This window comes from Rhinopithecus bieti, unplaced genomic scaffold (genome assembly GCF_001698545.2).
Source record: "Rhinopithecus bieti isolate Rb0 unplaced genomic scaffold, ASM169854v2 scaffold_17962, whole genome shotgun sequence".
NCBI lineage: Eukaryota > Metazoa > Chordata > Mammalia > Primates > Cercopithecidae > Rhinopithecus > Rhinopithecus bieti.
The window spans coordinates 961685-975791 of record NW_016809457.1 but is presented as its reverse complement, the minus strand read 5'-3'; the positions used below and the strand labels follow the sequence as shown (position 1 = coordinate 975791).

At 37.2% G+C, this 14107-nt stretch overlaps 1 protein-coding gene across 1 annotated transcript in view; it reads right to left on the bottom strand.

Moving 5' to 3' along the window:
* Positions 1–14107, bottom strand: part of PIBF1 (progesterone immunomodulatory binding factor 1) — a gene marked incomplete at its 5' end in the record, with an annotated part of 241996 nt that overhangs the window by 197569 nt on the left and 30320 nt on the right. The window contains one exon of the mRNA XM_017889428.1: positions 2723–2856. Coding sequence (XP_017744917.1) covers positions 2723–2856 — 134 coding nt within the window. The remainder of the gene's footprint in view (positions 1–2722; positions 2857–14107) is intronic.

Sequence of the window (14107 nt, the reverse complement as noted above, 5' to 3'; positions counted from 1 at the left end):
TGGGAGTTATACCTGATGTAAATGACGAGTTGATGGGTGCTGACGAGTTGATGGGTGCAGCACACCAACATGGCACAAGTATACATATGTAACAAACCTGCACGTTATGCACATATACTCTAGAACTTAAAGTATAATAATAATAAAATAAAAAATAAAAAAAAAACTTTTAAGATCCTCTTTCTGTATTTATTATTAGCCTGTACTTAAAAACTCTTATTCTATTTAATGGACTATAATTCATCATTGTCACTATTTATTGTGATATTCAAGTTTGCCATATTTAGCCAGTTGGCACCTCTTCAAACTGGCTGTTGCAGCATTGAATTGGAATTAGAAGTATCAACGTGGGCTGCGTGCAGTGGCTCACGCCTGTAATATCAGCACTTTGGGAGGCCAAGGTGGGCAGATCACCAAGGCCAGTCTGGCCAACCATGGCCAACATGGTGAAACCATGTCTCTACTAACAAAAACAAACAAACAAACAAAAAATATATATATATATCTTAGCTGGGCATGGTGGTGCACACCTGTAGTCCCAGCTACTTGGGAGGCTGACGCAGGAGAATCACTTGAACCTGGGAGGCAGAGGTTGCAGTGAGCCAAGATCACGCCACTGCACTCCAGCCTGGGTGACAAAGTGAGACTCTGTCTCAAAAAAAAAAGAAGTATCAGTATGATCTCATCCATAGTGTGTTAAGCCTCCTCCTCATTCTCCCTCCACTGTCTCTGCCTACTCAAAGGGCCTAGAAATAATGACCAATGTAGCCATGACCACAGCATCCAAATCTTAATTTCTAAATAGCATTCCCCACTAAAAGAGATGAAGACTTCTTAGAGAAAAAGCTGAGGCAATGAAATTACAAAACGAACAAACAAAAACCAAAACTAGGAACATTATGTTATGCCAGAAAATAAGGAACTACTAGTAAAAAAAGTGATACATTCAGACCTAATTTAATGATTTTAACTGCTACATAAAACTATATTGCAGGATAAATCTCAATTTATTTTCCATTCTGCTTCTGAAAAGCCTTTGAATTTATTTTAATAATGACACAATTAACATCCACACACCTGTTTCTTTTGTACATTTGTGAGAATTTACCCAGGGCATAAAAGGCTTGTTTTTTCTTCCCCAGTTTATCTTATATTTCATGACCTGTCTATGTTTTTAAACTCATTCATTCTACTGAGTGAACTAAAAAGGGTCATAGTTTGAGTCCTTTCTTGTTTTACTATTAAATTTCTACCATAAAGATGCTTATCAAGCTTTTGATCAAGGCTACATTTTCCTTCCTAAGCTTTTATTATAGTAAATGAAAACGTATGTAAAAATAGAGGTGATATAATGAACACTCACGCTCCCATCACCCAAATTCAGTAATTAACAACTCATGACTCATCTTGTTTCATTGAGCATCCATGGCCCTGGTGGATTATTCTGATGACTGCGCATTTTAGTTTTCCCTTTTTGTATTGTATCAGTCATTGATAGCGGCAGTGGGGACATCAAAATACCAACTGGTATCATCTTAGCATCACAATCTATTTAATTTTTATTCTTTTTTATTTTATATTTTTAAGAGATGGGGTTTCACTCTGCCACCATGCTGGAGTGCAGTGGCATGATCATAGCTCACTGCAGCCTTGAACTTCTGGGCTTAAGCAGTCCTCCCACCTCAACCTCCCAAGCAGCTGGGACTAAAGGCATGTGCCACCATGCCTCTACTTTATTTTTAAATGCTTCTTTTGGACTCCAGCTGTATTCTAGAGCCCACTGAGAAGAGCTCTCAAGGATTTAAAGCTCCAATAATTATCATATTTTGGCATAATACCACATACTTATTAAGAAATACCATGTGTCAATCATAATGGGAGTAGAAATGCCAATCTTCTATCCACAAATCTTTGCAAATTCACATATGTTATTATGTAATTTATAATTTAAATTATGCAATTTAAATAATTCATTCATTCATTCATTTAACAAATATTCACTGAGTGACTACCACATTTTAAGAATTATTTCAGGTGGCGTGAACAATTAAGGTAAGGTCATTCCATTTATATTACATACACAGTACATATATATTTAAAGGCTTTCATAAATATTTATTTGATCTTAGTTTATATAGTACAGCTATCTGTATTAGCAAAATCTCATAAAAGATGAAACTTAGGCTCAGAATGAAAAGAGATGTACCAGGGACACACAGGCAAGTAGTAGCTCATTAAATTACTGAACAAACAACAGAAAAGAATATTCCAATTAAACAAAGGTATTTGTTATAGCTACTTAGTAGCAAATATTAGGAAATATATTCTCAGAAAGTGTCTTTTTTTTTCTTTTTGAGAGAGTATGTGTCTTCTATCAGGAAGGAACAGCTGAAAAAAACTTCAGGGAAAACTGTTAAGCATTTAAATTGATTCCATTACATAAAAACAATCATCAAACAACACTGAAAAAATATTTACACACGTGTGATTTTATTGGGTTTCTATCTTTGTTTACATTTTAAGACAGCAGTGACATCTAAATAAAACAAAAACAACCAATATAAAAATACAATATAAACCCAACAAACTGCTAAAACTGCATGCACTTGTGCAAAGAAGAAGGTAAAAAGTAAAATTAACAATTGATTGTTGGTAAAAACTCAGGTGACTTTGATGCACGTTAAAATGGAGAACTACTACCACAGCCATTTTAACTACTTACCTCTTGACTTTATCATAGTTCTCTTGGCGGTAGTCACCTTGCTGAATTAACTGTTTTGTGTCTGCTAATTCTAAGGCCAAACGTTGACATCTAATTTGAACTTCAGAGTAGTTTTTTCTATCTTCCTCATATGTCTACAAATCAAAGGAATAATAACACATTTCAGACCAAACACTTAAAATAGTTGACCAAATTCTGTATTGAAGTCTTCTGTCGAGCTGTGATTGTCCTTGTAATTAAACAACAAAAAAATTCCTCGATTTTTAAATTTAGTAATTTTTCCCTACTCAAAGGCAAGTAATCTTAAGTTCACAGTGGTCTGTAAACTCAGTTGTTTAAAACTTAAACTGTGTTTCAAATTAAAAAATACAACAACTATGTTTTAGTTACTAGGCTAAAACATAAAATGACTACAAATATTAAATGGCTTTTAAAAAACATTTACTGAGTTACTATCAGATGCTAAAGATACAGAAGTGAATAAAATACACTTCTTGTTCTTGAGTTTACAATTTAGAGATGAAAAGTCATATGGGTATCAGTATCTACAATGAAAAATCATTACTGAAGAGATTAATCATGCAGTTCCAATTTTGGTATTCAGCAAAAAAGGAATCGTGTGACCCTCAAAACACGTCTTTACACTGTTCTTCCCTCTACTCTTCCCATGCCAGCAGCATGTAAGAAAGGCATTGCTGATATGGGAAGAGCAACGGAAGTAAAAACCTTAAAGCTGGTCACAAGATTCTTTACAATCTGGTGCTGCTTGCTACAAGCCCCATTTCTCACCATTCCTAATATTCACACTTCACTTTCCAAACCTAATGGAGATCTGAAGTTCTCTGAACTCACTAATGCTTCTTCTAACCTGTTCCCACTGCCTGAATACCTGTATATAATCTAAATGTTGTCTCCTTCAGAGCACTGATCTCACTGTATCATTACTATCATATTAGTTTTCTCTTTATCTTACCAAAGTGTAAACATCTTAAGGGTGGGGATTTTGTCTTGCTCACTGCTGGACCTCCACCACTTTAAACATTGCCAGGTATATAATAAGAATGAAATAAAGGACAATAAAGAAATGATTAAATATGGGAAACTGGGAGGGGAAGGAGATGGGACTAAATTCCTACTTATTTTCCTTCTTTGAACTCATCAAATCTTGCAACCAATCATCAACTCCACCTTCAGAAGCTGGCATGTTAAATGCATCCTGTGTGAAGTCATTACTGCTTAAGTAGCTGACCAGCCAAATCAGGTCATATTCACTCCACACATACTGACTGGATCATTTCTGTGTGACTGGTTCTGGATGAGGCACTACAGATACAAAGATGAGTAAGACAATTCTGTCCTTTTTAAACTATTAAATATAACTTTGATATTTCAGTACCCAAATTTCTATCGAAGGGCTATTTAAGAGAAGCAATTACGGAAAAACTATATTCAGTGTATTTTGCTTTGTATGGTATTATGTTCTTGTTCTACGATGAAGTTTTCCATGAGAATGGAATGTTACCATGGTACTTATTCTGAAATTACAGCTGAGGATACGCTATCACCTCCTGAAGGATCATCACATACATCATTTCGGACCTAAGTCCTACAAGAATCTCTAGTTCTTCTGAAGAACGCGTTACCCTTCTAAACACCATTAATCAGGTCACTGTTTTGGAAGAGAGTGTAGTGTTATGGCTAGGAAGGCAAGCTCCAGAATTCAACTGTCTAAAATTGAATTCCTGCAGTAAGACTCTGCGCACATTAGTTTACCTCTCTATTCTGGTCTCCTACCTCAGAGTTCTCGTGAGGCATACATCAAGTAATACATGTAAAGCACTTATAAAAATGTGTAACATAGTAAATGCTGATTAACTATAAATTAATATTGTTATAATGCTTCCTCTTTGCTTTGGCTTCCAAAGAGATCACAGCCAAATTAACAGTTCAACTTTAATAACTGTACAAACGCCATGACAGAATTTGGAGGAAAATAAATACAAGGATTATAAACATTAAAGGATGGGCAAAAAACAGATATCCCAAAAAACCCAAAGGAGTATTCGCAGAAACAATGGGTAAACCAGGGGTGTGTGTCAGGAAAAACAGTGGAAGACAGTGCTTTGAAGCAGTCAATAATATTGAGAAACACTACTGATTGGTACTAAGAAATACTACTGAGAACCAACAAAAAGCCTTTAGAGTATTCAGGGGTAGGGGCAGAAGGTAGAGTGCCAGGGACTAAAACAAATATATCTAAATACTCAGTATGTGCTTGTTTTTGGCTATTTTATATACATTGTCTGACTTAATACTTAAATTTATGATGGGATGTAAAAATTATCCCCAGTTTCACAGATGAAAAAAACTGAGGCTTGGAAAGTCTCAGAGCTCATAAGTAGTAGAGTGAGGACTCTAACCTAAGTTTATCAAATCCAAATCAGTAGGCAACTCTTTCTACAGTTTAACAGTAAAAGTGGAGAAAATCTAGTAGCTAGAGAAGAAAACAGGGTCAATAAAGGTTTTAAAAGATGAAACAAGCTTGACAACATTCAAATATTGATAAGAAACAACTAACAGCAAAAGATGAATTACTGTTGGAGAAAAGGGGGCATATTCAGGGGAATGAAGCATACTTCTGAAAAAGGCTTCAGGATATGGGATCCACAGCTTAGATGTGGAGATTAGTCTTAGATCAGAGGCCATATTCATCAAGGCAGGCTTTTTTCCAGCTGATACAGAGTATTAACAACTTGAATATTTTAGATAGCTCTTATCAATTTGCTATAGGCCACAGCCTACTCTTACCCTAAGGCTTCACATATTTATATTATCCACCTGGTTTCTAGAGGCATATGATTTTCCCACCCCTTGAGGGCAAGACTCTTTCCATTATAAACAGTAAGAACAAACAAACCAGAATGAGTGCAGATGTGAGTAGATTTGGTGGAAGGACACTGGGAGTTCTCATCTGAGGATTTCCACTTTCTCTGTGAAATGAAATGCCAAGTCATCTGCTGAATGTGACAAGAAATGTGGAAAACTGGAGATGTAAGAAGGGTGGCTGGTTGCCTTAGTAACCTCTGCGAAAAATGAGAGAACTAGAAATAATAGAATTATGACCAATTGTGTGGGTCCATTTGAAGCTGATAACAATAAACTGACAGTGCTTGTTACTGCTTCTGTGATTTTTGCCAGTAGTGCTCAGCTAGAAAAATAAAGAGTTGAGAGTTTTCAGTCTGGTTTGATAAAAGAAAGCTGGGAGAGGAATTAGAGGATACTGGAAAAAAAAAAAAAGTTTAAGACTGATAACGCGGTGAGGGAAGAAAATAAATTTAGGAAAGGATTGATAAAGAAATAAATAATATGGATTGGAAATTCTGTTAAAGACAAGTTGAAAGCAGACAATGGGAAAACATAAAAATATAGGAAATACGATGTTTAGTGGATCAAAGTGAACTGATAACTTCAGAAGTAACTCAGTTCTGGGTGACAAGGACCCAAATGTGGGCTATAAGACTGAGTGTTAAAGTGGAGAAAAGGCAATCACTAGAGATGAGATCAATAAAATTCAAGGCCAAGGCTATAGATGAATTAATCACATAAGTAACCTAGGTAGCAGCTGAAGTGGAAAGGAAGACTAAATTTAGAGTAAGGCTTTCAGTAAACAAAGAAGAATGTCCCAGTGGTCTGCAAATGAGAAATACTATAAGGTGGGGTATCCAGATGGCGAGTTCCCAAAGAAGCAGTGTTTTCTGTGAGTGCAACTGCAAAGATCTAAAAAGATAAAGATAATCTGACCCTGAAATATTCAGGATATTCAGAAAGCAGTTCCAGAGGAGAATATACAGAGTATATTATTAATATTATATATATAGCATATATGTATATATTTATAAATCTTCTTTAAATATAAATACCATGTGCAAGTATAAACAGAAACAAGTATAAGTGTAGTATAGAAATGCATATATTCGACCAGCACTTTATTTACAATTTTTCAATCTGAAAATTTCCCCTTAAATAAAATTATTACTTTTGTATTTTGAATTTTAAAATCTCCTGCACTTATTGTGCGCAATTAAAATAGAGTAAGACATAGCATTGGAAACAGGAAAAATAGCATCTTCCCTCAAAATAAACCCCATGACTACGTAGAACCATGGTTAAAGCTATAGAGAGTAGAAAAGACTATTTTGTATCCTCCTCTGCATCCTTCCGTGGCTTGAGCTTAGCATCAACGTTTGTGGGAAGACTAAGCTCCAGCTCTAACCTAGAGTTTATCCTATTTTTTCACAACACCTGATTCTTACCTGTCAGAAAAATGTATCACATGTGCTGTGGGCAGCCATTACTTGTCTCCCACATCATAAGGAAAACTTTAAGGAAGTTTTCTATAATCCTAGTAAACTAATACTCTGCCTATCACATAGAAGGTTTGCAATTAATGTCTGCGGAAGAAGAGGAACAAAAGAGGACATTAAATAGACTAAAACAAAAGAAGCAAAAAAAAGTAAACTTTTCAAACATAAAGAAATGGACACATAAAATTTCCAGTCATCAGCCCTTTCTAACAGAAAATTTCTACATCATAGTAAATGGGCTAATAACAGTCAAGTCTCAATGTCTGTTCTCAATAAAAGGCAATTACTATGGATGTAATGAATTTCTAAACTTCATTTAAGTCTTTTGTCTCTCCCATGATGTAACTGAGAAGAAAGCAGTAACCTATATCTCAAAATAAATCTTTAATAAATGAAGAACTCCTGCCTGTGTGGAGGACAACTACAGAAACTAGAAATAGGATATAGTGACATTTACCTTAAGGTTCAAATCTGAAGCAGTTTACATTGGACAACAGTTCAGTGAATGGTAAGAAATAGTTGGTTAGCTATTCTGGAAAACTGAGAATTCACTTGTCAGAATTCCCTCAAGTTTCACATTATCAATAATCTAATCCAAGCAATTAAATACTGAAAAGAACAAGAAACCTAATTAAGCTTTGATTGCTATAGGCTGTCCCTTGAAGTCACAATGAAGTCTGTTTTGCTGCCAGAGACAACTCTTGTCATTGTTAAGATCTTCAAGAAATTTTTCAAAAAAAATTTTGACTTCTAAAGACAGACAAAATCTGAAGTGGTAAAGTCTGCTATGCGTTAAAATGAAAATCTTAATAATTTCTATTACATGCTACAATTTCAACTATATCCATTTGAATAAATGTGAATTCAAATAAATATTTAAGGCCTTATTTTTTTGAGACGGAGTCTTGCTCTGTCATTCAGGCTGGAGTGCAGTGGCATGATCTCTCTTCACTGCAAGCTCCGCCTCCCGGGTTCATGCCATTCTCCTGCCTCAGCCTCCCGATTACTACAGGTGCCTGACACCACGCCCAGCTAATGTTTTCTATTTTAGTAGAGACAGGGTTTCACCGTGTTAGCCAGGATGGTCTTGGTCTCCTGACCTCGTGATCCGCCCACCTCGGCCTCCCAAAGTGTTAGGACTACAGGCGTGAGCCACTGCGCCTGGCCAAGGCTTTTTTTTTTTAAAGAAAAAAAATAATTCCGTAATTTTTTTTTTTTTGAGACAGGGTCTCACTCTGTTGCCCAGGCTGGAGTGCACTGGCACAATCTCGGCTTACTGCAGCCTCAACCTCCCAAGCTCAGATGATCCTCCCACCTCAGCCTCGCGAGTAGCTGGGACTACAGGCATGCCACCATGCTCGGTTAGTTTTTTGTATTTTTAGTAGAGAAAGGGTTTTGCCATGTTGTCCAGAGCAGTATGGAACTCCTGGACTCAAGCAATCCGCCCGCCTCAGCCCTGAAAGTGCTGCGATTACAGCCTCCCAAAGTGGGATTATAGGCGTGAGCCACCACGCCCAACAAAACTCAAGAATGAAGAAAGGTAACTTTCATCACATGTGGTGGACCCTAGATTGGAATAACAAACATGGGTTCAGGTTCTGTCTCTCCTACTTACTGCTCTAGCAAGTCAACTTTTCTGGACTTACCTGATGATTCTGCAGTGTGTGTACACTGATTCACTGGCTCATTTATTTTTATAATAATGTGGTCATTATTGTACTACACACTCTATTACTAGTATTAAGACATCACCCCCTAGCTCATGGCTCTAGCAGACTCCACCACTGCAAAATGCTACACTGATGTACTGGGAGGCAACTTTTATAGCCAATATTTTATTCAGCAAGCTACCATAACAAATTTGAAATACTGGCTTCTCAACAGGCATTGACCCAAATATGTTTGAACCAAACAAATTTAAGTCTTAATGTTAAAGAGACCAAGTTGCTAAATTATCTTAAAAGTATCACTTATTAACCCCCAAATTTATCAATGCAAGAGAAGTATGGGTTCCCATGCCTTTTGAGTAACTGAGATAAGCCTTAACAGTAGTAACAGTGTGATGGTGCATGCCTGTAGTCCCAGCTACTCAAGCGGCTGATGTGAGAGAATGGCTTAAGCCCAGTAGTTCAAGGCTGCAGCGAGGCGTAATCATGGCACTGCACTCCAGCCTGAATGATAGACTGAGACCTTGTCTGGAAATAGAGATCAATAAAAATTAAAAAGTATTAACAAAGTTGATAGAAAGGATAAAGTCCTATACCACACTTCTTCCCTCCAACAACCCCTACAAATTATCAGGAAAAAAATGAGACTATAACTTAACTACATTTGATTAATATGTTAATCATAAAAATTGCTATTTTAATGAGCTTGTCTTACTTAAGGTATGATGCTTCCATGTTCCAAGATTTTAGTTTTCTTCATACGAATCAATTTATTTTCTTGCTAGAGATGAATGTGGGGGGAAATATTTCATTCATAAGGTAACAAACTCATATGAAGAAAGTGATACAATCTTAAGCGTTCAACACTAATTGCTGTTGCATCTGGTATGTCCATATGTTCGTGAAGCTATTCCCCTTTAATTTGCTGATGCAATGGATTATGCTTTCTGTGCTGGAATATATTCTGTTTAATCATAAGTATTATTCTTTTGATACAATGGTAAAGTTCATTTGTTAACATTTTATTTCAAATTTTTACATTTGTAGTAGTAAGTAAAATTGGCCTAAATGTTTTATTTTGCTTTTGTAGACTCTTTCTCGGAACTTTCTTTTTCAATAGTTGGTAGAGTGTAAGTAAGTGGAACTAGCTGTCTCTTTTTAAATGAACTGTGAACCCATTTGGAGTAATCTATCTGTGAATCTGTTGGTAATTTTATCAGTTGTACACTTTTACTCATTTTTGTAATACCTCTATGGTAACTGTTCTAATTCAAGTTCTCACTTCTGTCAATTTTAGTAATCTATATTTTGTTGGCACAATCACTTTCCTTTTTGTTTTCAAGCTTATTGCCACAGAACTGTATGTATTTTCCCTTACTTCATGTCAATTAATTCCAAACACCTTACTTCTACTTATCTTTTTCCAGCTTTCTCAAGATGAGTACTACATGTCTTTATTTTCATCTGTTTTAAATAATAAAGGCATTTCAAGGCTATAGATTTTCCTTTGGTATAGCTTTAAATGTGTCTAAGAATTTTGATCCAAAATGTTCTCATTTTAATTGCTTTATTTCAGTTTTCTTTCCTGTTTGATCCAAAAGATATGTTTCTAATTGCCACGTAAGTTTATTCCTCCTCACCTTTTACCTCTGGTTTCACCAAATTATGATAAAAAATAGAAACTATATAATCTGTACTTAAAATTTATTATATAATTTTTTTCTTAAAATTATTTAAGTAATTATTTTTTTATTTATTTATTTTTTTTTGAGACACAGTCTTGCTTTGTCACCTAGGCTGGAGTGCAGTGGTGCAATCTCAGCTCAATGCAACCTCCACCTCCTGGGTTCAAGCAATTCTCCTGCCTCAGCCTCCCAAGTAGCTGGGATTACAGGCATCTGCCACCACGCCCAGCTAATTTTTGTATTTTTAGTAGAGACGGGGTTCACCATGTTGGCCAGGCTGGTCTCGAACTCCAGACCTCAGGTGATCCATCCACCTCAGCCTCCCAGAGTGCTGGGATTACAGGCGTGAGCCACCGCACCTGGCCCATTTTTCAATCTTTATCAATTTGCATTAAGCATATTTCCTATAAACAAATAGAGATGGGCTTGGTTTGAAGGTCAATATGAGAGTCCTTCTTTTAACAGAACACTGTATATCCATTCCCTCACCTAGTGGAGGCAAAGGAGACTTTATCCACCTTATTTGGGGTGAGGAGTAAAGGGAGTAATCCACAGATTTGTATAGGCTGAGCTCTGCTGACAATCTGTTCTGCTCTTGCTCGGGGCTCTCTCAGATTTTCTAGGCTTTCACTCAAGTCAGGGGAGAGAAATCTCAAATTTTGGTAGCCTATCTCCAAGGCGGTCTCTATTGACTTCTTCCCTTGTATGCAGGAAGCTATTTTCTAATTCAGAAGTGCATCTATTCCTCTTAATGATCTGCTTAACCAAAAGAATGTGGGAGAAGCAATTTTCTGGGATTTTGAAGTTACATCCTAAGAAGTCTTTTAAGTTTCGCCTGAGTTTCTTGAATGCTTGCTTTGGAGGAGGCCAGCTGCCATGCCCTGAGACTGCCATGTTGAAGGACGCCTAAACTGATCACATGAAGAGGCCAAATGGAAAGAGAGTGATGTTTTGGTCATATCATCCTAGCTCCAAACTGGTGACTAAAGAAGACTTCAGATGACCCCAGCCTTAGTGAAGTAAGAAAAACTCAGCTGAACCTAACAACCTTCAGAGCTGTGACAAATAAATTATTTTCAGACAGCAAGTTTTAGGGTGATTTGTTATGCAGCAATATGGAACTGGAACACTAGCTTTCCCAAAGCCCAAGACTTCTACTCAGATCCAGCTGCCTGCCAGAAGACAGCTGAGAGGGGGATAATTTGAACTGGAAAAGAAAGGAAAAATGAAATGCATTCACATTTTCACCTCCTAGAATTCCTTTACTTCCTCCTTTCAACAAACCCTAAATAGCAATCTTATTCTATTCAGTAATGTTGACTATATAATTTAACCTTAAAACAGTAAAATTAGCAGGAGTTCATTTAATTTTGAGTTTGGCAAGACTATGCTCAGTAGTGTGATGACTCTACATTGTCATCATTTTTCTCTATTTGAACTGTGAAACTTTTATTCATAGTAATGCATGATAGCACCTGGCCTTTATTTGGCTGAAATACCTATCCTACAAATTAAGTTGATGGCTATTTCTTTCTTTTTTTTCTTTTTTTCTTTTCTTTTTCTTTTTTTTTGAGGCGGAGTCTCACCTTGTCACACAGGCTGGAATACAGTGCTGCAATCTTGGCTCACTGCAACCTCTGCTCCCTGACCCCTACCCCAGGCTCAAGCAATCCTCCTACCTGGGATCACAGATGTGTGCCACGACACCGGGCGAAGTTCTTGGTTTTGGGGGGTTTTTTTGGTAGTTTTTTGAGGCAGGGTCTCATTCTGTCACCCAGGCTGGAGTGCAGTGGCACAATCTTGGCTCATTGCAACCTCTGCCTCCCAGGTTCAAGCAATTCTCTCACCTCATCCTCCCGAGTAGCTCGGACTACAGGTCTGCACCACCAGACCCAGCTAGTTTTTTGTATTTTTCGATACAGATAGGGTTTCACCATGTTGGTCAGGCTGGAGATTTTGTATTTTTGGTAGAGACAGGGTTTCACCAGGTTGGCCAGGGTGGTCTTGAACTCCTGAGCTCAAGCAACCCTCCTGACTCGGCCTCCCAAAGTGCTGGGATTATAGCCGTGAGCTACTGTGCCTGGACAATTGACTACTGTTTTTTAAAATTGTCATCTGTGGTGCTAATGCCATGACAAAATTAAATGTAAACATGGGCAATGACATCATAGGGATAGTACTCTATTATAAATTATTCATCGAGATGAACCATCATATGCATCTATTAATTTCTGAGGTCATTAAAAAAATTAAATCATAAAATTAAAAATTATCAAAAAGAACTCTTAGATATTCCAAAACACATCTGTGGAATCTGGCTTGAGAAACACTATGCAGATCAAGAGAACAAAGTTATCATGGTATCTCTGGATGTAAACCAAGGTATTTGGTAAGTTCCCTCCTGAGTTTTCCCCTGCCATAATGTAGTGATACACTCTTCTGGCCACTGGGTTCAAAATTTCATCTCAAAACCCAAAAAGCCCTTCAAAACTTGCCCCTAAAATTTAAAAGCTCCTAGATTTACTAAAGATTATACACACAGTAGCAAAGGAAAAAAAAGTCTCATTACTCTTTAAAAGATTATGTCTCTTCATATGGCATGTATAAAACAATCAGCTAAATGAAGCTTCTTCCCAATAATGTCATACTTAAAATTGCATTCATTTTAGTTTTCCCATGAATTTTTTTTCCCTCATGCACTTTTATCCATAAGTCATTTGTATTATTTGTAAAAACTTAACAGGTTTGTGAAGGAGCAATTTTTTAGAGATTTTAGAGGTATAGGCAAGAGATGGATTTTAGTAAGTCCAAGTTGTAACATAATAGTGTATGACTCCAATTTTATATTCTTGAATTTGTTAAATACATTAAAATATATTAATTTTATATTGGAGGCAAGAAATGGCATTAATATATACATTTCTCTCTCTGTTTTTTTTTTTTTTGAGATGGAGTTTCGTTCTGTCACCCAGGCTGGAGAGCAATGGTGCAATCTCGGCTCACTGCAACCTCCACCTCCTGGGTTCAAGTGATTCTCTTGCCTCAGCCTCCCAAGTAGCTGGGACTACAGGTGCCTGTCACCACACCCAGGTGATTTTTGTATTTTAGTAGAGACGAGGTTTCACGATGTTCAGGCTGGTCTTCAACTCCTGACCTCAGGCGATCCACCCACGTCAGGCTCCCAGAGTGCTGGGATTACAGGCATGAGTCATGGTGCCCAGCCAATATACAAATTTCAAATCGTGAAATGTAATTAAAAATTTAAAGTTATTTTGAAATCTCAGTAAGTTAACAAAAATAACTTTAGAAAATGATTTGTGGTCATGATCCATGAACCTGCCATGTTAGAATCTTGGGTTGTTTATTAAAAATTGAGGTTCTGGCCAGAAAGTGGTGGCTCACACCTGTAATCCCAGCACTCTGAGAGGCCGAGGCAGGTGGAGCATGAGGTCAGGAGATCGAGACCATCCTGGCTAACACGGTGAAACCCCGTCTCTACTAAAAAAACACAAAAAATTAGCCAGGCATGGTGGCAGGCACCTGTAGTCCCAGCTAATCGGGAGGCTGAGGCAGGAGAATGGCGTGAACCCGGGAGGCGGAGCTTGTAGTGAGCCAAGATCATGCCACTGCACTCCAGCCTGGGCAACAGAACGAGACTCTGTCTCAAAA